Below are 22,288 nucleotides of genomic sequence, written 5' to 3'. Positions count from 1 at the left end.
AAGGTAAGAAAACAGAAAGAGAGCGAAAAGAAAAAAGTGGAGAAAGATGACGCTTAAGCAAGCGATCTCATTAGCTCCAGGCTGGACTCTGTTGGTTTTCTAGAATTTCCCGGGCGGGGCTTGGCGCCTTAGCCGGGCGCTGGAAGGAGGGATGATTTAATTTCCCTGCGCTGGTTGTTATTATAATTATTATTATTATTATTCAATCACTTGGTGCACGCTCACTACACTAACTTGTACTGGTTAAACATACTTGTCCTCTCCATCTTCTTCATCGTCATCATCATCATCACCGGGGAGGAAATGTTTCGGCCATCCTAAATTACTCCTGCTTCCAATATCATTTTCGAGGGTCTAGATTAGATACCGGCTAAAATGACGATGAGCGGGCTTGATCCAAAGTGGCTCTAATTCAACCCTGGAAACTGAAACTAAGCAAATGACATCAACAAGTCAGTTTCCCCATTTTCCCCATCATCTTGGGTTGAGGTACGTATTACTAGACTGTGCAATTTGTTTTACTTAACTGTTTGAATCCACACATAAATATTATTATTTTTTTTTCTGGGTGTCGTACTAAGTACTTCCCTTTTACCCTCACCGTTAAACTCTTAAACTCACGAACCCTGGGGGAGAGAAGGGTTCATGTCCCGTCGATCGCCAGCCACAAAGCGACACGACGGCCCAGATACTAAACAAGTACAGGTTTCCCAGCAAGCAAAGCACCGACGAGTCAGTGTAACAGCCTAACCACCTACCTTAATAGTGACTAGTTTACTGGTTAGTAGGTGGTCAGTGAGGAATGAATGGATGTGGATTGTTGTTCTGGCCGCCCTGCCCGCCCGCTTCCTTCCTTCCTTCCTTCCCTTCCTTCGGCAGACACTTGACTGACTGACTGACTGAACTGAACTGACTGACTCCCCTCCCTCGCGCACACACATCATCTTTCTTTATTTTTTTTCTAGAACTTCCATCCTATCCCGTCTGTCCGCCCGATCCTTCCGTTCATCCACACATCTCCCACACACTCTCTGCCCCCTCCCATCCATTCATTCCCACATGGCGGTCTGCTCTCAGCTCTCAGCTCGCAGAGTGCAGAGTGCAGCCTAGTCTACTGGCCTTGGCACTGTCGGTATTGCACTTTTTATGCCTTTTATCCAACTTAAAAGTAGATATTATAATTCCTTTTCTTTCTGAAATAGGTGATCTATTCCGTGGTCACAGTACAGCATGTCTTATGTAGTTGTGATTACACCATCTATACATGCGGATTTGGTCACAAAAAGCCAAAGGGAATGAGTTCATCCCTCCCTTACCATACCACCACCTCCTTCTCCCCTCCAAGTGGCAACTGGACAATTGGCACAGCACAGCAGGAGTCAGCCACAAGTGACGTCGACTTTTCCATCCTTTCCTAGCTAACTATAGAAGGGGGGCGTTGTTGAGTCACGCTGCTTACTTACTAACCACGCCATAAAATGGGATGGATGGATGATGTGATGGCTGACCCATGGTTGAGGGAAATGAGAACCCTGTGCGGCAGGCTACGTACGAGAAATGGCGGAAGCCTCTTACGATTGTACGATATCAGAGTTAATAACTAAGGGTATTATTGATGATGATGATCTATCTTTATTGTTCCCTGAATCATAACTTCTATGGTATAAACTTTCATCCAGACTGTTCATTCTATAGATACAACCAGGTTCAACAGATAACTACGTACTACCGTAACTACAAAGTGGTCGACAGATGATTAATAATCCCCAAAACTGAAAGAATGCAAATCCCGCCTTGCCGATTCGTTCGCGAATGCCACCAATCAGAATGTCTGCATACAACCGTTCAAAGTTCCCCGACCGGACGGGCTGGCCGGGGGAGGAAGAAGATCACGGGTCAATCCTCAGTTACTAAGTAGTAACTTATCTACACATGCAAGGAGAAAACATTGGCCTCGGTAGTTTCATTTGTAATTATCTACCCAGGAATGAGATAAGATATACCATAGAATAACCATGGAATTTTCGCTCGGAAGTATTACCTCTGTCAATTACTACTCACTAAGTACACTACAGACTAAATATAGGATGCGATTTATATAATATATAATGTAAAATGGAAATACACTTCCGAACTGATGTATAGTATACTAGGTACTAGTACCATAATGAAAAAGGTACTTTGTATGCAATCCACCTCAACTACGCATATACATCACACTACACTACACTACTACCACCATCGTCATGATCACCATAATGCTACTACTACATACATACCCCCTCCCACAATGGAAACCAAAATACTAACTCACTCCCCTCCCCGCAGCATACTTAACCACCACCACCAACTATATCCGACAATCATCTCTGCTTCAATACTACTACTCCTACTCTAAATAATAGTACTAAGTACTAATGCATTACACAGCCACACACATCCCCATCCACCACCAACCAATCCCCTAACAGAATCAATCCATCATTCCCAATGATTCAAAGATAAGACTACTAGTAAGAACGAGACATGCCGTGTCTCGTCACACTACTACTACTACTACTTACCAACCCTGCATGCAGCTAAAATACTACTACCCATCAGCCTCGGCAGTAGTAAGTAGTGGTAGGCAGCAGGAAAATCAGGGCAATCACCTTGTAATTAATAACTTACCCCGCATTAACCTAAGTACCTACTAGATTAACACCTTAAATTCCAGGTATATGTTAGTTATTCTGCCTTGATAGGCAGCAGCAGCAGACCTTGCCACTGCATGCATGCATGACTACTATCGATCGACTTGGATGGGATTGGTCAATGGGCCATGAGTCGCGGTGCTGAGGGTTGGCTGCAGAATCTGAGTCAGTTAACCACTAGTAGTTAACTAGCCACTTACTACTAACTACTTTAGATTATATCAGGCTAGTATACTAGTATAGCTATAATAGGGCATATTAATGGACATGTGATGGCTGGATTTGGTATATTAATATAATAGTATTCGATTGTATTGAGCATTTCTTATCATGCAATATGCGATCCTGGTGGTAGCCACGGCATTCAAAAAACCATTTCGAGTATGCGCCTTCTCATGATTATCAAAAACATACAAGAGAAGACTTTGAAAAAGCCAGATGATAGATAGATAGATGGTTGACAAAAGGGAAATAGAAAAAGAAATGGAATAACACAAAGAGACAACCGCACTTCATAAGTGGAAATCTAAAATAACGCTGATGAGAAAGCTCATAATATCCCAATCCCCATTTTTAACCATGCCATGACAGAAACAGACCGCAAATCAAGAAACAATAAGAGAATGATGCAAAAAGGTTAAAGAAATGGGAACAGAAAAAGGAGAAAAAGAAAGCGCTATAATACACGGAGTGAGTATTCTATGCCAGTGGCAGGTAAGGAATATTCGCGTCCTAGGAAAGCAAATTCTTCAAAGACGGACTCGCACTAGCCCCCGACCCGCCATTCGTCCCGCTGGCCGTGGTATGCCTGGCGGCGCTAGGTATAACCGGTGTGTCCTCTGGCTTAACCGGAGGCGTCGGTCCTCGTGGATCCATATGCGCCTGCGAGACGGGCGGCGACTGTGCTGGCGCTCCAAGCACGCGATCCACAGAGTAGACACGTGGCGGGGGCCCACCATTCAATGCGCTTAGCGAATGTTGAGGCGAGTGCCGGACCATTGTCGCCTGTACATCCGGAGGCGATGCAGACGGAGCATACGGGCGTGCGCCTGTCGCATGGGAAAGATGAGGCGAGGGCATCGACACAGGTCCATACGGGCTCTGGTGCGTCGGGAACGGCTGGGGTGGAGCGTGGGATCCCGGAGGGTAATGGGGTAGCGGTGGAGCATGATGAGAGGGGGTGGGCGGAAATCCGTTCATATGGTGTGCGGACGGTGGTGGCGGCGGTGGTGCTGCTGCCCGATAGCCAGGGACAGGTAATCCGTTGCGCAGCTTGCTGTCACCAAAATCCGCCGGACGCTGTTCATAGCCGGGGTGCCATTCGGAGCCGCCGTGAGGGAGCCCCATCGGTCTAGGAAGCACTCCAGATTGCGGCGGATGGCCATGGTGATTGCCAAACGGGTGGTTGTGGTACTCGGTGAGCTTGGGCGCAGGCAGGACCGGGCGTTGTGCCGAGTAGGGAGATGGACGAGGCTCGGGCGATGGCTGGGCCTGGGCCACTGGCTTCTTAAGATGGCACTTGTGGCACTCGTACAAAGTCTGCGATCCTTCGCTGTTGACCGTCGACAAAGTAGTCTTCTCTGGACTGTACTCCCCGTTCAGGCGCGGCAGACCATGCTGGGATGGAGTCTGATGGAGATATGGAGGGCTTGCAGAGGCTGTGCTGAACCGAGACCCCACAGGATCATTCAGACCGACCCCGTTAAGCAGAGGCGTCCGGTGATCGACTCCGGTCGTGCGTCGCGACTTCTCCAGAGGCCACCATCTGGGGCTGAAGGAACTCGAGCAGCGCGCACACTTTCTCGTCACATCAGTATCAGTGACAGGCCGGGGGGCATGGTTTTCAGAATCGATCACCATCTCATCCGGAGCATCCTCTGGTGTTTTGTGATTGTCCTTTGGCGTTGTCGAAGCTGCTGGAGCTGCTGGAGCCGCTGAAACCACCGGGGGTGCCGTGACACTGTGAACAGAGGAGACTCGGCGGTTCGCGGAAGGTGTCGCAGTCTGATGTGAGACATTGACCAATTGTTGCACATATGCCGCCTTTCTAATAGTTCCCGTCAAGGTCAGGTCGGCTTGTTTGTATGCCTCGGCATACCGCCGCAAAGCGTTGACACCCTCTTCTTCTGTAGGCTCGCCGATCTCATGGATCGTCGCCGACACTGGATGATGAGGGCACCAGATCCCCGCCGAGGCCGATCCAACCTCTTCTCCTAGCCGTACACTGTTCACGGTATCCCTTCTAGAGCTTTTGATAGGGGTAATGTCAAACCCAAACTTGTACTGCGCTTGGAATGCACAACCGACGTGGAAACGGGCGTTGCAGTTGTTGAAATGGCACGGCACACATGCGCCTTTATCGCTCTTGCAGATCTTGCACACATCGCGCCACCTATCCCTTGGGATCAGACTGAAACCCTCAGCAGGCTCGAGCTCCTTTGCGTTGCCGAATTTGATCTCTGGCGTCCACATGGCACACGTGACATGAACCCAGTTGTTGCCGGCCGTTCGCTTCAATGGCTCTCGAGGACCGATGGGTTTGCCCACAGCCTCTTGCCTTTGTCGGTAGAGTTTGATAGCCTCATTGACCATCTCCTTTTCCAGCCGCTCCTTCTCCCGGTCTCGTTCAGTCTTCTTCTTGTGTGTCGACCTCGGCGCCTCCATCAATTCATGCTCCGTCCAGGTCACTGGACACAGGACACATTCATACGTGGTCGAGATCATGGGGTCGCGATCGTTCGAGCACATATCGCAAAGCCACTTGACGCAGTTTCGCGACGGGCTGACGCCGTAGCAGCTTCTGTGCACGGTCAGGCGGCAGTCTCGGCAAGACAGATGCTGGTCGCCTTCCGGCTCCATCTTGTTGCAGATGGAGCATGGGAGCGTTTTGGCCCTAGGGGGATCGGGAACGATTGGTGGAGGTTCAGGGATGCGGTCCGCAGCGACTTTCTTCTTTGGAGCTGGCTCCACGGAAGTGGCTGTCGATGTCGCGGCGCTGTCTTTCTCGGTGGTCCGCCCTCCCTTCTTCTTTGTAGTCTCCTGCTGCACTTGTGGGTTAGCGTTCACCGGGACGCCGATTGAAGCCGCAGTCGCTGCAGTCGCGCTGTTGATACTGATGGGGGTCTCGGTGGAGACGAGGAGCTGAGTCAGAAGCTCCTCATCTACTCGGCGACGCCAGGACTTGTTACCACTTTGCGCGATCTTTTTGGCTACTTCATCAACACTTTCCCACTGGATACCGTACTTCCTCCATAGCAATGCACAGCGCAAGCAGAGGGCCACAGTCAGTTGTGATCCCTTATCTTTTTGCTTCGACGCAGGCTCGCTCGAGGTAGTAGTGCCTGGCGCAGTACCTGGAGCGCGCCGCCACTGACGGGAGGTTCGCGTCGAGCAGAACTTGCACTGGAACCCACGCTTCTTTTCGACGGCTTTGTCGTTATCAAATGCCGAGTCATCATGATCGTCGGCCACATCGTCCACTAGCTTCGCCGCACTGCTTCGCTTCGCTTCCTTCTTGCCCCGTCTGCCTTCATAAGCGCCCCAGATTTGACGACCACGCGGCGTTTTCTTCCACATGTAGTAGAACCTCACAATCTGGTAGTGAGGCACAGTACCCACGTACTTGGTAATATTCCGCCACTCCGACCCAAACTTGGAAACTGCCTGTTCGAAGAGTTTCAGTTCTTCTGGGCGTAGATGCGGCTCTTTGAGATCCTTGTACTTGTTCATCGTCTTCAACTTTGCCAAAGCCGCGTCGGCATTGAAGCTATTAGAGTAAAGGAGTTCGAGAGCCTTGTCGAGGAAATTAGTAGCGTATTTCTCTTCCCCAAGTTGGGGAGCCAACGCCTTGGCGCGTTCCATGTAATCGTCCACGAACTTTTCCCGCTCGGCGGGGCTGAGATGGGAACCAGGCGCGTCGTCTTCGCCCCGAGAGGATGGAACCTGGTCTGCAGTGGGCATCTTGAACATTGGCTCTGCAGTGCGGACTTGCTTCCCGCCCACAGTGACTGGTTCGTCTTCGCCGCGCCGCACGTATCCTAGGGGCTCGTCCATGACCCACTTCGGTCGATTGGCCTTTTCCTGTTTGGCGGCTTCGATGGCGGCCACAGTTTCCTTGGAAAGCTTCGAATCTTTGCGGCCTCCGGATCCTCGCATATACTTTTTCTTGATGTCGATAGGCTTGACATACTCCACCGGCTTTCCAGGCCAGGCATTCACCATGGCCTGATGCCGAGGACCCAACCGCGAGCTGGCGCGCGGGTAAATCCGGTCGTCATAATCGAGGGCGTCTTCGACACGGCAGTGAATTCCCAAATAGCGATAGGGCCACATTCTGGCTTGCGCAACCTGTTCTTCTGTAGCCGGACGCACCTCTTCTTCCACGGGTGCCGGAGTGCTGCTTGTGGTACCATTCGTCGCGCCATGGGGTTCTTCCTCCTCCTCTTCGACCATCTCCTCATCAGCTTCCGGCTGATTCTCGCCCAATATCGGGGTATTCCGTGCCTCGAGCTTTCGTTCTTGAGCGCGACTGCACGCTGCGCAAGCCCAAGCAAAGCCACGGGCCGGCTTCTTCGTCAGTACCGGTCGAACACAGTACATATGATAAGTGCTGTGACAGACGGCACAATCCACCGAGTCATTGCTATTCCAACGTTAGTATGATTGAATCAGCCCATCATGGAGAGTATGAATCGGTATACCTTGCGGCGTACAAGCTACAGCGCTTGCAGGTCTTCACGGCGCTGGTGAGCTCCTTCCGTCGTCCGATCTCGACCAGAACGAACTTCCAGCGCTCGTCCAAAACCTTTTTGACGTTGCCCGGGACGTTGATGACCTTGCTGGTTGGGATTACGTCGTAGTAGCGGTGGATGTATCGGTCAAACATCTTGTCGTACCAGAAACAATCCCGGGTCTTGCGGTACGTGTCGATGTCGGTGATCTCCGACAGGTGCTGGATCTGGCATTTTCCGCGTAGGGATGTGAGAGGACATGTGTCGGAGTGCATGGAGGCAAAGACCAAACGCGTGTCGGCGACCTTGCGCTGGATGTCACGTGGGCGATAATACCAGTTCACCCGCAGTGCCTCGATCGGGCCGGAGGGCGCATCTTTGGAGGGGAGAAATTCCATGATCCGTGCCAGATAGTACGGTTCCCCCGGCGGTTCACAGATCAGGTAGACGTGGTCTAGATGAGAATACTCAGTATAATTTTATGCCACAGCAGCAATGTTATCAAGTAAAAACATAATGGAAAAATAGAGAAAAATCAAGGAGGTGAATCTCACCATTGACGGCGTAAGTTGTGCCGTCATCGGCTCTGAGTTTGCCATCTTTTAGATAGGCACCGCGGCTTTCGAAACTGACCATGTTGGTTTCGGCCGGGTTGTACGCTAGTCCTGGGGCCGTCGTAAAGATCTTCTTGGCTGCATTCCCACTCGCAGCATTAGAGGTGGTGGAACTGGCCGGCTGTTTCCGTTTCCTGGACGAAGAGTTGGCTGAGGTCGGTGCCGCCCCCTCCTCGAACTTGGCGGAAAATGAAGAAGTGCCAGGAATCAAGTCTTTGGCAGCAGCCGCGCCATTGGCACCATTGACCGCCGTTAGACTCTTCCGCGACGTTGCCGATGAGACGGGCTCCTCACTGTCGGCTTTGACGCCATTGACGAAGCTGCCGGAAACACCGCTACTCCGTTTGGCGGATTTGGAAACTGGTTGGGCGATCTCCAGGTCGACGTCGATGTCGCGGTCTTCCGCATAATTGGGGCGGGGGGCGGCATTGCGACCTCTGGAGCGAGTCCCATACGGTGCCGGGGTGGTGGACGCGCTGGGAGGTTCCGTCGCGGTGACGTCTGAAGCAGACGCGCTGACAGCCATGGGTTGAGATGTGAGGTCGTTGCCGGTGGCGGCACTTTGGGGGGTGGGCGCCTCTACCGACCCCGTTCGGGAAGTCTGGCCAGGGGTGGGCATTCGACGGGATGTGCCAGATGGCGACGACGAGTTGGGTTTCCCGGGATTGAGAGGGGCCTTTTGGGACGGTGACCTGTCCGGGGCCATGGCCAACCCTCTAGTGGAATTCCCAAAATAGCCTCAAGTAGGAGGAGATGTATAATACCAATAGAAAAGGGTAGCGTTGTTGGGGGGAAGTAAGAGAAAAAGACGTGGGCGATGCACCTCCGGCGTGGTTGGTTGGCGTTTGAATGTCCACAGGATAGAAAGAGTAAAGGGAACACCAAACTGGACGGGGACGACGCGGAGATGCAAAGCTCAGCAACGGGCCGGGACGGAGAGTCGATCCCTCATGAGATGGGGAACTCTGCAGCCGGGTGGAAGGGAGAGAGAAAGAGAAAAAAAGGGAACACGAAAAAAAAAGAGAAGAGGAAAAAGGGAAAATGGATCAGGCCTCGCACTGCAAATATTTGCCCGAAGCAACTGGGGAACCGTCAATCAATGGTACCCGCCAAAACCCAGAAAGCGTAATGTAATGGAGAAGTGGCAGCAGCTTTGCTTGTCGGGACCGATTCACTTTAGTTTCTCCCGCAAGGGCGCCGAAAGGGTCAAGATTGGTGGGTGTTCAAAAGGGCAAAAATTGGGAAACGCCCACAGGGTGCGGAATATCAAGATCGACAGGCTTCCGGAAAGTGATAAGAACAACACCAACCCGAACGGGGCGGAAGGATTACAGAGGAACAACAAGAAGAAGCAGGAAGAAAGCAGACCGGCGGGGAGGAGAGACTACCGAACTGCATGAACGATGAGGCGAAAAGGAGAAGAGGGAAGAAAGAAAGAATGTAGGAGGGGGGAGGGAAAAGAGACAAGAGACGAGAGAGGAAGATGGAAGAGGAAGAGAGAAAGGGAAAAGCAAGTGAAAGTGAGAGAGAGAGAAGTGAGTGAGGGAAGAAAGAAAGAAGGGAAAGGGTCGCTGGAAACGTCGGAGTAGTAAAATGAAGGTTAGCGGCGGTGGAAGCCAAACAAGCAGTAGAGCCACTTAGGGCGTTGGGAGACTCGTGGGGTGAGCACAGGATAAGATCAGTACTTGCACCACCAGCCAGTCAGATCTCTCCAGTCGGCGGAGGTGGCAGAAAAGTACGACCACAGGAAGTTATGGGAGTCAGTCAGTCCGTAATGTGCTGTAGGGGCAGGCAAGTAGCGAAGCTAGATACAAGAGCCGTCGTTTAATCGGCACTAGTAGGGACCTGATTGATTGATCGATGAAGGATGATGTATGCTGGACCGGGACTACCCAAGCATGGAAGTAAAGCACGAACCCATACAGATGGGATGGGGAATGACGTTGTGATGAGAGAGGATTGTAGGAGTAATAGAGAAGCAGATGTGTCTTAAAAGCGTAGTTTGATCGGAAGGGGGAGGGGGATAGATAGATAGTTTGGAGGGATTGGGAGGCAAGAAAGGGAAGAGGGAAGAAGAAGAGAAGATGGATGGATGGATGGATGGGTGTGGATGTCGGAGAGAGACAGAGAGAAAGAGAGGGGAGGCGAAGATAGCAGCCAGCAGCAATAGTAACCAAACTGGCAGTTCTTTCGTGACCCGGAAAGAAACGCGAGTCAAAAATCAGAAAGGAAAAGGGACAGGCAAATGGAAATGCAACAGCAGCAAGTGGTAGTAGGAGTGGAAGAGGAAGAAAGCGAGAGAGCAAGAGAGCGCGCGCGAGAGACAAGAGACCAGAAAGAATCAGGAAAGCCGTCGAGGATCCCGACCAGTCCACGTCCTCGCCCCTAGTCCCGATGTGTTAATATGACGGATCCTCCATCCACTCCCATGAACCAGATGAATAGTTGCTTTCCCTTCCTCCCTCTCGCTTTTCCTCTCTGGCGCATAACTTGCTCTATCGGCTCTTCGTCCTATCTGCACATCCCCATCCCGGCCATTTCTACTCATGCTGGCTCCAACCGGTCTTGATACCTAGCTCGGACGGTACCCAGGTTTCCCTCCCTTCGCTCGCTTTACTTTTTGCCTCCCACTCTTTCCTGAAAATATCTATGAGTTTGACCTACTTCAACAGTCTACAATGGATGCATTATGTAGGATGCATGGTTGTATGGATGCATGTATGAATGGATATCCGTGTCTGGGCTTCGGGGTTTATTTTTATAGCACCTTGCTCCCCTTGCTCGTCCAGGCGGCGGCGTGTTTGACCCGTTGGGTGATCTACGTCGGGACGCTGGGTTTTTAGTGGATTTACTTTCGTACTAGTAAAAGATCTCTCCCTCGGATATTAGTCGCTGGCCCTTGGAGGGGGGAAGAGAGAAAAAGGGATTGTGTGGGCCGAAAGACCCGAATGCGAAAGAATGATGATGATATCGGGAGAGAGGGGCCATGGCGATTGAAGAACGGGAGGAGAAGAGAAAGAGAGGGAGAGAGTAATGGGAATGGAAGGGAAGGGGAATGGGGGAGGGACCTGGAAACCTAAAATTAAGCAGCAGGGGAAAACTGGAAGTGAAAAGGAAAAAGGGTAAAATTGAAAAGAAAAATAAAAATAATAAAAAAGAAAGAGGACATGGGACGGACAAAGGGGAGAAGGGCAACGGGGGGAAGAGAACAGAAGGAAAATGATCAAGAGAAATGATAATAATAATCATAATAAAAATAACAATAATGATAAAGACGGGTCAAACGATCTTTGCATTCATTCATATTTCACTCATCCGCATATCCAGTCATGCGTTCATTCATTCATTATTATACTCTGGATCTATGCATGCCCTTCTCCTTCCCTCCATCATTGCTTACATTCGGGCAGTCAATACACAGTTAAAGTAAGAGGAATAGCATGGGAAAAAGACACTGCAGGTAGGAGATGAGGCGCTGGGCAGGAGAACCAGCGAGAGGGCATGTCGAATCTGTGGCAGGAATGTTGTCACGTAGGGCAGCGCATGCGCGTTGGATCTGAAATCCAGAGCGCCAAGTCCTTGTGCAGTGAGTGCCGAGTGGACAGATGGACCCATCCATGCCATCGAAGGCGCAGCGGATATCGTCTGTTTCAGTCTAGGACAACGGAAACGGCGTCAGCATCGTAACCAGGAGCAGGGTCGGCTGGACAAGAAAAGAAATAGTTCAAGGTTCTTCTTCTCCCAGTTCATTTCCTCCCCCTTCCCTTTTTATTTATTCCATTTATTCATACGGAGAACGATTATCCCTGAACTATGTCATGTATAACTCAAGTCGAAAAGTGGGCGGGGGATTGTTGGAGAGTCAAAGGCATGGTATGGGAGGTCGTTCGTGGCAGTGATACCGCATTGTTACGGGGGTGTTCTGGAACTACGTACTAAATCAGGGCCTCCTATTTGCAGAACACCCAACCCCCTCCTCCAAAGTTAGTGAATCACTCCGTGGAGTTGTATAGAAAATATATAATAACAACGATAAACATCGGAAATGATATCGCCTGAACTTGAATAAATTCTTTGTCTAAAATAGCTTATTTACTTTAGATATAGCGGCTGATCTATGGTGCTAGTGGCAGCAGCAGCAGCAGCAGCAACAGCATCATGTATGAAATCTCGTAGGCGGAGAGCATTTACTACATCAGCAGCAGAGGCAACTCGACAATAATTAGCAAGCAGGTGGCCAGCCAGAAGGCGATCGAGGTTGAAACATGGTACCGGACTCGCCTTTTTCACCGTCTTTGAGTTTGGACCGACGGTCCATGCTGAGAGAGATTTTCCCGGGGGTGGTTTCTTACTGACTGACCTAAGGGAAGGGGAGGGGCAAGTTGGCGCAAAGAAGTGGTCCTGTACGACCGGAGACTGGAGGCATGGATACGTGCTGGAAATGCTAAGCCATTTTAGCTTAGGCGGACAACCGAAAACTCGGTTCAGCGACAAGACGAAAAGGGTGAGGGAGGGAGGGTGCCAGTTCCATGGCTCCCTTCGACCTGCAATGCTAATTGACTAGTGGTGATTAGCAGCGACACAAAGTCGATCCTCAGGCAGGCCCGGGGCCTTCTTATGTGAACCTACCCACTCTCGGCCACTGAACTGACGGCCCCATCCCTCCGGTGCGGAAATTTACCCCTATCACTTCCGTGTGATCCTGGCCTGCGAGGCCAGTCTTGCCGGGACAAGCCGTTCAAGAACGCGCGCGGCCAAGGGGGGAAATGATATCCAGTTGACGGCGGTTGTCGTTGTGCTGCAAAAGAAGCAGAAGTGGGCGCATGTGGTCCAGCTGCGGCGATGAGGTGATGATAACAGTAATCCGTCCACCAGAGCGGGAACTTGGCCCAACCCTTAGCGCCTGGTCTAGGGTATAATAATAATACCACTTCAACTCGCCTTCCTAATTCTAGCAAGCCAACAAGTCCTTAAGTAGTAAGGTACTTACTCCTTATCTCATGGTTCAGTATGGATCTCCCCCGCGACGGCGGATCGTTTGGGTGCGAGGATTTTTTATTTTTTTTCTTTTCGATTGTCTTGGCTCATCCGAAGGGACGTTCCGGCCGGATGGCAGCAGGTTAGGTAGATATTTCGGATGATGACCAGTGCTCCGGGGAATTCTGTCCCAATCATCTGGATCTCCCCAAGTGCCTGGAGGAATGATAATCAGTATTGCTGTACTTTACGAGGTCGATCAATTTGAAGCTGGCCTAAGTTACATCATCACCATCACCCCGATAAGCCCAGCAGGAAGGCATCCCAGGTCTCCGGGCGACCAGCGGACCTTGGAAACTCCTGGGATCAGAAACCGCCAGTCAACCTGGTCCAATGAGACCGCGACTTGGTTGCCGCGCTGGACGTCCTGATTCTGTTGCCACATTACAGCCTTCAGCAAGGCTGGCACTTACCCTTCCTTTAACCCAAGCAACATGGAAATGGTTTGCACCCCTCATCTGAGAGGTGGCCATGAAGTGGTTTCCGTACCAAGTATTGATGGTATCTTCAGATAGGACCTGGTATTCAAGTAGCAAGCAGTAACTAGGTACGGTGGATGGTTTACTGGCTTGGAGATGATAGTCTTTCCCCGTCAAAGGTAGATTGACCGGGGTTGGTCGGCTCTGGTGTTTCAAATGCCTAAACCGACAGCTACTATAGTGTAGTACTAAGCCGGACGGACTGACCTGTTACGACTCGCTCACGTCTTACTAGAATCGATAAACTAGTTGTCGATACCTGGGGGGCTAATTTAAATGGCAGTCGATTCTTGAACCAGAAATATTGGGAATTTACAGTTTGAAGGTCCCAGTGATTTGATTCCTCATGATCATCATCTGATGACCGGAAACACAACCCCCAATTATAGTGCTCGGCTGTCTCTACTCAACCCAACCGACCGTCCAAAACGTGTAAGGTGTAGACGCGGCAAAGTGACTTGATCGTCCGATGCTAAAGAGCGCGCTACTGTGATGGGGACGGTATGAAGGAGTCTGGCACCTCGGAACTGACTAGTGCCTGCAGAGGGCCCTAGGAAGGAACGAACTAATGTGTTACGATGTACACATGAACAACGAGATCAGGTTCAGCTCAGGTAAGCCAGGTTGGATTATATATAATATAGCTGGGATTCTTGCGCTGGATTCTCCTTCAAATAAGAGCACTGCAAATTGCTCAGAACGAAACTCGTAAAGGTGTGAGGAAGAACCACCCTAATTGTCATGAATAATGATGATACGGTGTACGGGGAATGTAAGTCTGATCAAGTCTGCTTAAGCGTGAGTGGCCACATGTGGGTGGATCACTTGGGGGTGTGGGCTTCTTCCCTCTTTGCTCTTTTTTTCCCTCGTTTCTTTTCCTTTTTTCACCCTTCCTTTTCTTTTTCGGGCCCATAGCCCTCCGGTTCAACAATGTTGAAGAAGAATGGCACTTTGGCCCGAGGTATCCGTCTACCTGGGACACTCTGGCCACTTCAGCGTGACCATGTACAGTGTAGATAGAGCTAAGCCGGAGCATTCCCAGGATAGAAGTTGAGCTATTAAGTTGATGTCCACGGCAATTCACTATTATACATGGCTTGGTAGGTTCATGGGAATGATGACTGTACACAAGAGGCTCGCAATGCGGGATGTGAGGAGAGGGCGCACATGAGCCAACCCATGAAGGGGCGTGTCAATAATGAGAAAAAAAAAATAATACTCGGTAAGCCAGACTCGTGTTGCGCAGGTCCGCATTTTAGCACTCCGTATGGAGTCGGAGGCTGCCTGGCCTTACCTTAGTTCTTCCGTAGTCAAAAGGCTGTTATGATCCTAATCGTCAGGTGACCCCAGGCAGCCAGCCCGCACGAGACAATCGTGTTGCTCAGAGAGAAATATTGTCATATTTATGCGGTAAGTTCCATAGTGAAAGTTTGTTTCTTGGAGGCAGGTTTGATGCAGTTCCCACTCTCCCAGAAGAGTATCCCGATGCTTGTCGGAAGGTATGTATGAGAGAGGGGGGGTGAACATGAAGTTCAACTAGCGATCAATAATAAATGTTGGGTTCTGATAGCCGGGCTTCTTCTCCGGCCACCCTTGCTTACTCACCTACCTTTAGTCTGCAGAGCGCGCGCGGGACAAGAAGGAATAGCGTGGCAGCTGGATTCTTTCTAACGTCTGTGCCCCCCAACTGGGTCGCAGGGTGGAATTGCCCGGGCTGGTGAACACTGGACACCTACTGACTGATCGAAGTACGTTCGTATGAAATTCGTTGTGATCAATGCGATCGCCGTTGTCTTCATTTCACATTGCTGCTTTTGATCTTTTGGCTGCCGAACTCGTTACTTCAGTTCCCTCGCCCGTACGGAGAGGAATAATCATCATATCCGGGGACGCTGCTAGGCACCATATGGCCAGTGCCACTTGCCCACGGAAGATGCAGGCCGCTATTGACTAGCACACGACCAACCTCCGTTGGGTAAGTCATTCCTTTCGACTGGCGGATCAGCAGGGCTCCGATTAGCGGGTGAGCCGATCCAGGAACGTTTCCGCACGGGAACAGAAAAATAAAAAAGCCCATCACACCTACTATCAATATTACTAGTAATTGTCACTATGATATATTATCATTGGGTTATCGTATCTTGGGTATGAACTTTATACTATTTGTTCATTGCTCATTCCACAGCAGAATAACTTGAGCCTATAAGGCTTTGCAGGATGTAGTATGTAGTGTACGTAAGTACCACCTAGCGGCCTAAGGCTCGCCGACAAGATAGATCGGGGGTGTGGTGCCTGAGGCCGATGGGTCACCCACATCTTTACTTAGTTACTGGATGGGATGCAAGTTTCCCGAAACGAGCGCGTTGCACCCGCGTTCCTGCCAGAACCATCACCACCACAAACAGGTCTCGCCAAGATTCTGTCATGGTTGCTGCCATCATCACCATCATCAGTACTAACATATCTGGCCTGGCTGAATATTTAACACGTTTGGATATCTATTCCTCTCATTTTTGTTGTGTCTCGTTTATACCAAGCTAGTTCCTTGTCCCACCGGGATTAGCCATCCTTCCAATGTTGCCTGGGCACTCTCCGATCATATTATACTTTCCATGATTCTCATTGCGTATGGGAGCCCCACGAGAGCCGCCATAGCTGTACAGAGGTCTAAACGTCGACCCAGGTATGTCTGCACCACCTGGGCAGCCATTTCAGACCTATGGCTTTCAGACATCCGTCGATATTGCCCGCCAGCGGACGTTCGAGGTAGTCCCATTGGCTGGAAACAAGCGACCCCCGGACCCTACTGCAGACGATGATCACAGGCCAGTGGGAGTCAGACATCCTACGACTGTATCTAGTGCGGTTGGTCGGTCGGTAGATTTTATCCGCCCCTCGTTCATCCTTCCCAAGGCTCGTCTGGTCGCCAGTGACATCTATCCGGTTGCTGAGACGCTGCCGGCGTGTCGTGGCCAACAGCCGAATGTGTTTCCTACCGACCAGGATCCGGCACACAACCCTTATTTGTCCTTGAATCACCCCACGTATGGGTTGCCTCCAGGACTGGTGGCCAACTTTGCCGCAGCTGGGCTTAGCAGTATCTACCAGTGGCAGGCGTCATGCCTTCTAGCGCCAGGCCTCCTCAAGGGCGACCGGCATTTAGTCTACACAGCCCCCACGGGCGGGGGGAAGTCTCTCGTCGCCGATGTTTTGATGCTTAAGCGTATCATTGAGAACCCCGGACGCAAGGCTATCCTTGTCCTTCCCTATGTTGCCTTGGTACAAGAAAAGCTCAAGTGGCTCAGACGCATCGTACAGGATGTCGAGAAAATCACCCACGATGCTAATGACCAAGCAGCCAACGAAAAACCGTACCACCACCGGTGGAACAAGCTCCAGCGATCGATCCGTGTCACTGGGTACTATGGTGGAAGCAGGACTGCTGCATCCTGGGCAGACACGGACATAGCTGTCTGCACAATTGAGAAGGTGCGTATCTCTTTGTCCTTGAAGTCACGAACCATTTCTGAGAGTTGTCACATAGGCGAACTCTTTAATCAATTCCGCCATTGAAGAATGCAGCATTGGCGACTTGGGTGTAGTCGTTTTGGACGAGCTACATATGCTCGATGATGAACATCGCGGGTATTTGTTGGAACTCATGGTCACCAAACTACTCCTCTTGCGACAGAAGACCCAAATCATTGGCATGAGTGCCACCCTATCGGTATGGTTTTAGACTTGGTTCGCAAGCCTTAAGGCTACCTTGCTGACGAGTCCAAGAACACAGAGATGCTTGCTGAGTGGATGAATGCCGCTTACTTTGTGTCGACATACCGACCAATCCCGATTGATGATTACCTGGTTTATGAGAATGCAATCTATCCCGCAGCGACCTCGAGGCAGCTTTTCCAAACGATATCTAAGCTGAAGTCGATGTCCAACGCAACTCTTATGGAACGCATGCCTCCAGATCGTGTTATTCGCCCCTCAACCTTCCGCGAACTTGCAAATCCCATGACGAATTCGACTGTAGCTCTGGCAATCGACACAGCCAACGCCGGGCATGGCGCCTTGGTGTTCTGCGGTAGTCGGCATATGTGCCAGATCCAAGCAGCTATTATAAGCGAAGCAATGCCGGCACCTGCGGAGGACACAGATGAACTCAGCAAGCGTTTAGATTTGCTTGCTGATCTACGCAGTCTGCCTAGCGGCTTGGACCCGGTTCTCGAAAAGACGCTCGTGAGAGGAGTAGGGTTCCACCGTATGTACCATTCGCATCGTTCCCACGCATATGCTAAGCTATCGTATAGATGCAGGAATGACAGCAGAGGAGCGCGAACTGATAGCGCAGGCCTACGACCAAGGTGTCTTACGTATACTCATAGCGACCTGCAGTCTTGCGGCTGGTGTCAATCTCCCTGCACGGAGGGTTATCATCAATGGAGCACGCATGGGCAGGGAACTTGTAGGGCCCGCAATGCTGTAAGGTGCCTTGAAACTGAACATAATGTGCTATCGGCTAACATTCGCGAAGGCGACAGATGTGTGGAAGAGCTGGCCGCAAAGGGAAAGATGAGGCGGGTGAGACCTACCTGATATGTGGGGATAGCGACCTACAAGCGGTCTGCGACCTCTTAGAAGCAGAAATGCCCGCCATCGAAAGTTGCCTAGCCCCGGAGAAGAGGGGACTCAAGAGGTGAGTTCTCAACACCTTCTTTCTGAGGAATGGATAGCTCACCTCCCACAAGGGCACTGTTGGAAGCTATTGCGACCGGGCTTGTCTCCGGTCATGATGCTATCAAGGAATACGTTAGATGTACCCTTCTGTACCTGACGGTGGATAAAAGGGTAGCCTACGGTATCATGGGTTCCGCGCTGCAGGAATTAGCCACCGAGGGGCTTGTACAATTGAACGACGACGAATCGTACTCATCAACACAACTTGGCCAAGCGGTAGTGGCTTCGGCGTTTGCGCCCGAAGACGGCCTCTTTGTCTACGAGGAGTTGAGAAGAGCGTTGCAAGCATTCGTTATGGATGGCGATATGCACATCTTCTACTTGTTCACGCCCCTACAAGCAGCCACGGCCACCCCGATCGACTGGCTTATCTTTCGCGATCAATTGGACAGCCTCGATGAGAGTGGGCTACGCGCATTGCAGTTCGTTGGTGTCAGTCCAGGTTTTGTGAATACAATGTATTTTGCCTCACAACCTTTTTGATCATTCATGAAGGCGCTAACGGTTTTGCAGGGCGCAAAGTGGGGCGTCGCTCAAGGAGAACACGCCAGAACAGATTAACCAGGCCAGGATCTATCGCAGAGCTTACACGGCCTTTCAACTTCGGGACTTGAGTAACGAAGTGCCATTGTCGGCAGTAGCCAATCGCTATCGGATTCCGCGGGGAGCAGTCCAAACCTTGGCACAACAATGTCATGGCTTTGCTGCGGGTATAGTAAAGTTTTGCCAGCGAATGAACTGGGGCATGCTTGCGGCAGTCTTGGATCATATGCGAGATCGTCTGGAGGCTGGTGCGCGCGCTGATCTGCTTGAAATGGCTCAGGTTACCTTTGTGAAGGGATGGACGGCCAGGTTACTCCGAGAAAATGGTTTCCGCAATCTAAGAGCATTGGCAGAGGCTGATGCAAAAGACCTTGTCCCTATACTTATGATGGTATGACAAGGTTTGATAGCAAAGTGTGATGAGGCTGTGCTAACCAAAAATTACAGGTAAACCCGCGGAAGACCCAGAAGAACCAGCTGCACCCGGCGGAGGCCGAGCGCTATGCGAAGAAGTTGCTTGCTAAGGCAGAAGTCATTGTTGCGTCGGCCAACAAAGTTTGGGGTACGTATCGAAGATTCTGCTACCTGCTACTGTTCTAGTCCGTCATTTCTAACCTAGATATCCCAAAATTATAACAGAACGCGAGATGCAGATTGAATTAGACGAGTGAGCAATGCCGAAGTGCCTTGAAAGTTGAAGTGGGGCGATTTGGCGCTATCTGCTCGACATTTTGGACTAGAGGACCTCGTATAAACAATAGACCTAGACATTCTCTCGCAGTGTGAGGTCTCCTCATTTGGGCTTTACAGATGAGCAGAACAGCAGATTCATTATACCCCGAATGGTAAGATACTTGATAGAGCACTGCTAGATTTACATAGCATGCCAATGAGGTTGGTAAATCAAGAGCCACGCTGCTAGGAAGGATGACAATAAGCGTTCTAGACACCATTCAGTTCATTCTGAGCCGCAATCGGCTCACCCAAATCGACAAAATCCAGGAGGATGAAGTTGGGCAAGCGGCTGTATATGGAGTAGCACAGGTCTGCCTGGGCTCCAATGCTCCCAGACCCCGACACCGCGTTGGTGTCGGATGCATGGTCCTTATCGGGAATGAGAATCCCTAAGATGTCGACATCCAGGAAATGATTGACAATATACATCCGTCCAGAGGCCGACGCACCAGCGGGCCGGTCAATGCTGCAGTCGGGAAAGGTCGCATTCGTCACGTCATAAGGGGTCTCGAAGAAGTACGCAAACTCGTCGAGGATGTATGGAACAGTCGAAGTATCGGCGCCATAATCTGGGAAGCTGGTCAAACAAGCCTCTCAGGACACGCCTGCCGGGCTACTGCTTACCAAGAAAAGACACCAGCCGCGTGCCATTTCCGATCAGTTCTCGTAGGGTCGGCCATTCATCCATGGCCAAAGTGTTTGGAGACGAACTCGGCACGAATGCATAGTCTGAAATACCGGAGCTGTTGAAGACATCGCCGAACTGTGAGACCGATAAACTATCACCGTTTGTAAGAAGGAGGGTCACCACCTCATCCGGGTTGCTGTCCATCCAGGTTTTGACTGTAGTTAAGAATGATTCTAGGCTGCCCGCGTCCTCCAGCAGGCACGACGTGTGGCAAAGGAGGATGGTATCATCCAGTGCCGACTTGTGGGTTTGGCCCTGGAGGAAGCGGATTCCCAGGTCCAGCTGCTCGGTGACACTGAGGTCTTGGTTATCGGAGAGCAGCGATCCAACGAAGGGGCTGTCGTGGGCGCCGACCTGGGTAACATTGGAATAGCGGCGATCACAGTAGTCTGCCTGGCCGTTGCAGGTAGACTGCGCGACGGTTGGCACAATGGATGCTATGCCCACCGCCAGGCCGAAGAGGAGGGGTGGGGGGAACATCATCATGCAAGAGCGTTTCAGGTCCTTCAGACGCAGTTATTGTTGTGTTCGACAGGGGCGTTGCCGTAACAGGCAGGGAGGACGCCGATGAATGAGGAATGCACCGGCTCTATTTATACCCTGGCCCTTGTTGTACGATGTCCACCCAATATCCCATCCTCTGCTAAAATGACCGCGCCAACCATGGCTGATGAAACCAATAGTGGCTTGTTGGAGCCATTTGCCAGCTTGTGACCTGCACGGGTGATGATGAGGGATAGTGTGATAGCCCCAACCCGGACACCAACCGACAGGGCAATCACGGTTAAGCATCATGATAGGACCGGCGGGAGAGCAGTCCATAGTTAATACTACTCTACGCTCTAAGCCCATGAGCTAAGTTCCCGAGTGCAGGACTAGTGAATGCTGACCATGCCACTGCAATCCAATCAAGCGGGGGGGTTGTAAAGGAGACAACGAGTGGTTGGTTCGGAGCCAGGCGGTTGAATATATTGGCAGATCCTTAGCCTGGCATTCGGGGGCACTAACTGTAAGTTCCTGAAAGGGAGTAATTGCTGAGTGTTGGAAACATGATGGGATATGTATGACCATTCTCACTGCATTCCCTTAGAAAGACCTGATGAGGGGAAAATAGAGAGGGACTGTTGTCACATGAAATCCGTCACCATGCAGGTCAGAAGCTTGACAGCGACGCACCGTGTTGGTTCATGATTGGGACGTAAGGGGGAAAGAATATCCCCGTGATTCCCACCATCTCATGCTGTTTTCTTCGTGATAGGTGTTTTTGGTGCTGAACTAACTCAGAGAGGAGAGTTCCCTCGTCTGGGTGTGGTAGATGCCTAAGGCATGGGCAAGGGTCCCCCATGTTTACCTCGGCTTTGCAACAGTTGAATATTCAGCCACAGAGTCGATCCCAGCGATAAATGCGCGGAATATTAAGTATTGGGAACTGGGAGGATGTGACGTCTCCGATGAAGTGATGAACTGGATGTCTCTTCCGAAACCGTCCACGTGGAATAGGCATCAATCGTGTGAGAGAATTGTTTTGCTGTACACACACGCAAGAAGGGATATTTCTAAGTCTTGTGGAACTTGTTAGGTAAACCATATATCAAGATGTATTTAGGGAATAAGAAATAAAATGTACTGTATCTGCAACTCTATTGTTGATCTGTAGTTTATCGAGACAATGGCCATTCATGCACCCCAGGCACCAAGGCATCCATGGTCAACTTCTTTCTCCCCTTTCCGGATTAGGACTAGATCGCGTAACGGTAACCGTACCAAGATACCCCGACACCAACTCCTCCTCCTTCGCCGGTGGGTATCTCCGGTATCTCTGCCTGGTCTCTGCCTGGCCGGGTCCTTCTCCATTGCGTCCTCCAGTCCAGTCCAGTTCAACCCGAGCCCGTCGCAGCCTCTACTTCTTCCCCCAGATCATTCCTCACCCCACTCGGCATCATAGTTATCTTACTTGAAAAGCTCGTGCGTCTCCTCGCCGTGCTCTCTCCCAGTGTCTGCCGCCGCCCTGAACCTGACATCCAGCCCC

At 51.0% G+C, this 22,288-nt stretch overlaps 5 protein-coding genes across 5 annotated transcripts; 2 read left to right on the top strand and 3 right to left on the bottom strand.

Moving 5' to 3' along the window:
* Positions 1–3,236: 3,236 nt before the first annotated feature.
* On the bottom strand, positions 3,237–8,055 carry BO88DRAFT_156349 (DNA-binding E3 ubiquitin-protein ligase SNT2). The gene is made up of 2 exons (XM_025701565.1): positions 7,394–8,055; positions 3,237–7,335 (listed from the first exon to the last, which is right to left on the bottom strand). The coding sequence occupies exons 1-2, from the start codon at positions 7,819–7,821 to the stop codon at positions 3,426–3,428; spliced, it is 4,338 nt and encodes a 1,445-aa protein (XP_025558373.1). The 5' UTR covers positions 7,822–8,055; the 3' UTR covers positions 3,237–3,425.
* A 2,351-nt stretch (positions 8,056–10,406) lies between these two features.
* BO88DRAFT_408227 (uncharacterized protein) lies at positions 10,407–11,071 on the top strand. The gene has a single exon (XM_025707657.1). It carries the CDS (start codon positions 10,442–10,444, stop codon positions 10,604–10,606), a length of 165 nt encoding a protein of 54 aa, XP_025558372.1. The 5' UTR covers positions 10,407–10,441; the 3' UTR covers positions 10,607–11,071.
* A 3,083-nt stretch (positions 11,072–14,154) lies between these two features.
* On the bottom strand, positions 14,155–14,736 carry BO88DRAFT_156229 (uncharacterized protein). The gene has a single exon (XM_025701563.1). It carries the CDS (start codon positions 14,587–14,589, stop codon positions 14,293–14,295), a length of 297 nt encoding a protein of 98 aa, XP_025558371.1. The 5' UTR covers positions 14,590–14,736; the 3' UTR covers positions 14,155–14,292.
* A 1,502-nt stretch (positions 14,737–16,238) lies between these two features.
* On the top strand, positions 16,239–19,436 carry BO88DRAFT_350451 (DEAD/DEAH box helicase; the record flags this gene model as incomplete). The annotated part of the gene is made up of 8 exons (XM_025703498.1): positions 16,239–17,042; positions 17,098–17,280; positions 17,337–17,817; positions 17,867–18,038; positions 18,091–18,252; positions 18,305–18,751; positions 18,807–19,227; positions 19,284–19,436. The coding sequence occupies 8 exons, from the start codon at positions 16,239–16,241 to the stop codon at positions 19,434–19,436; spliced, it is 2,823 nt and encodes a 940-aa protein (XP_025558370.1).
* Positions 19,437–19,778: 342 nt separating this feature from the next.
* BO88DRAFT_350621 (uncharacterized protein) lies at positions 19,779–20,742 on the bottom strand (the record flags this gene model as incomplete). The annotated part of the gene is made up of 2 exons (XM_025703506.1): positions 19,779–20,140; positions 20,196–20,742. The coding sequence occupies 2 exons, from the start codon at positions 20,740–20,742 to the stop codon at positions 19,779–19,781; spliced, it is 909 nt and encodes a 302-aa protein (XP_025558369.1).
* Positions 20,743–22,288: the final 1,546 nt, after the last annotated feature.

This window comes from Aspergillus vadensis, assembly GCF_003184925.1.
Source record: "Aspergillus vadensis CBS 113365 unplaced genomic scaffold BO88scaffold_29, whole genome shotgun sequence".
Taxonomy (NCBI): domain Eukaryota; kingdom Fungi; phylum Ascomycota; class Eurotiomycetes; order Eurotiales; family Aspergillaceae; genus Aspergillus; species Aspergillus vadensis.
Note: the sequence above shows the minus strand (reverse complement) of the source record. Positions and strands in the feature narration are given on the sequence as shown.

Coding starts and splice junctions, on each gene's coding strand:
- BO88DRAFT_156349 (XM_025701565.1), bottom strand. CDS start 7,821: ATGGAATTTCTCCCCTCCAAAGATGCGCCCTCCGGCCCGATCGAGGCA. Junction 7,336..7,393: donor TGTAGCTTGTACGCCGCAAG/GTATACCGATTC, acceptor ACGTTGGAATAG/CAATGACTCGGTGGATTGTG.
- BO88DRAFT_408227 (XM_025707657.1), top strand. CDS start 10,442: ATGACGGATCCTCCATCCACTCCCATGAACCAGATGAATAGTTGCTTT.
- BO88DRAFT_156229 (XM_025701563.1), bottom strand. CDS start 14,589: ATGCTCCGGCTTAGCTCTATCTACACTGTACATGGTCACGCTGAAGTG.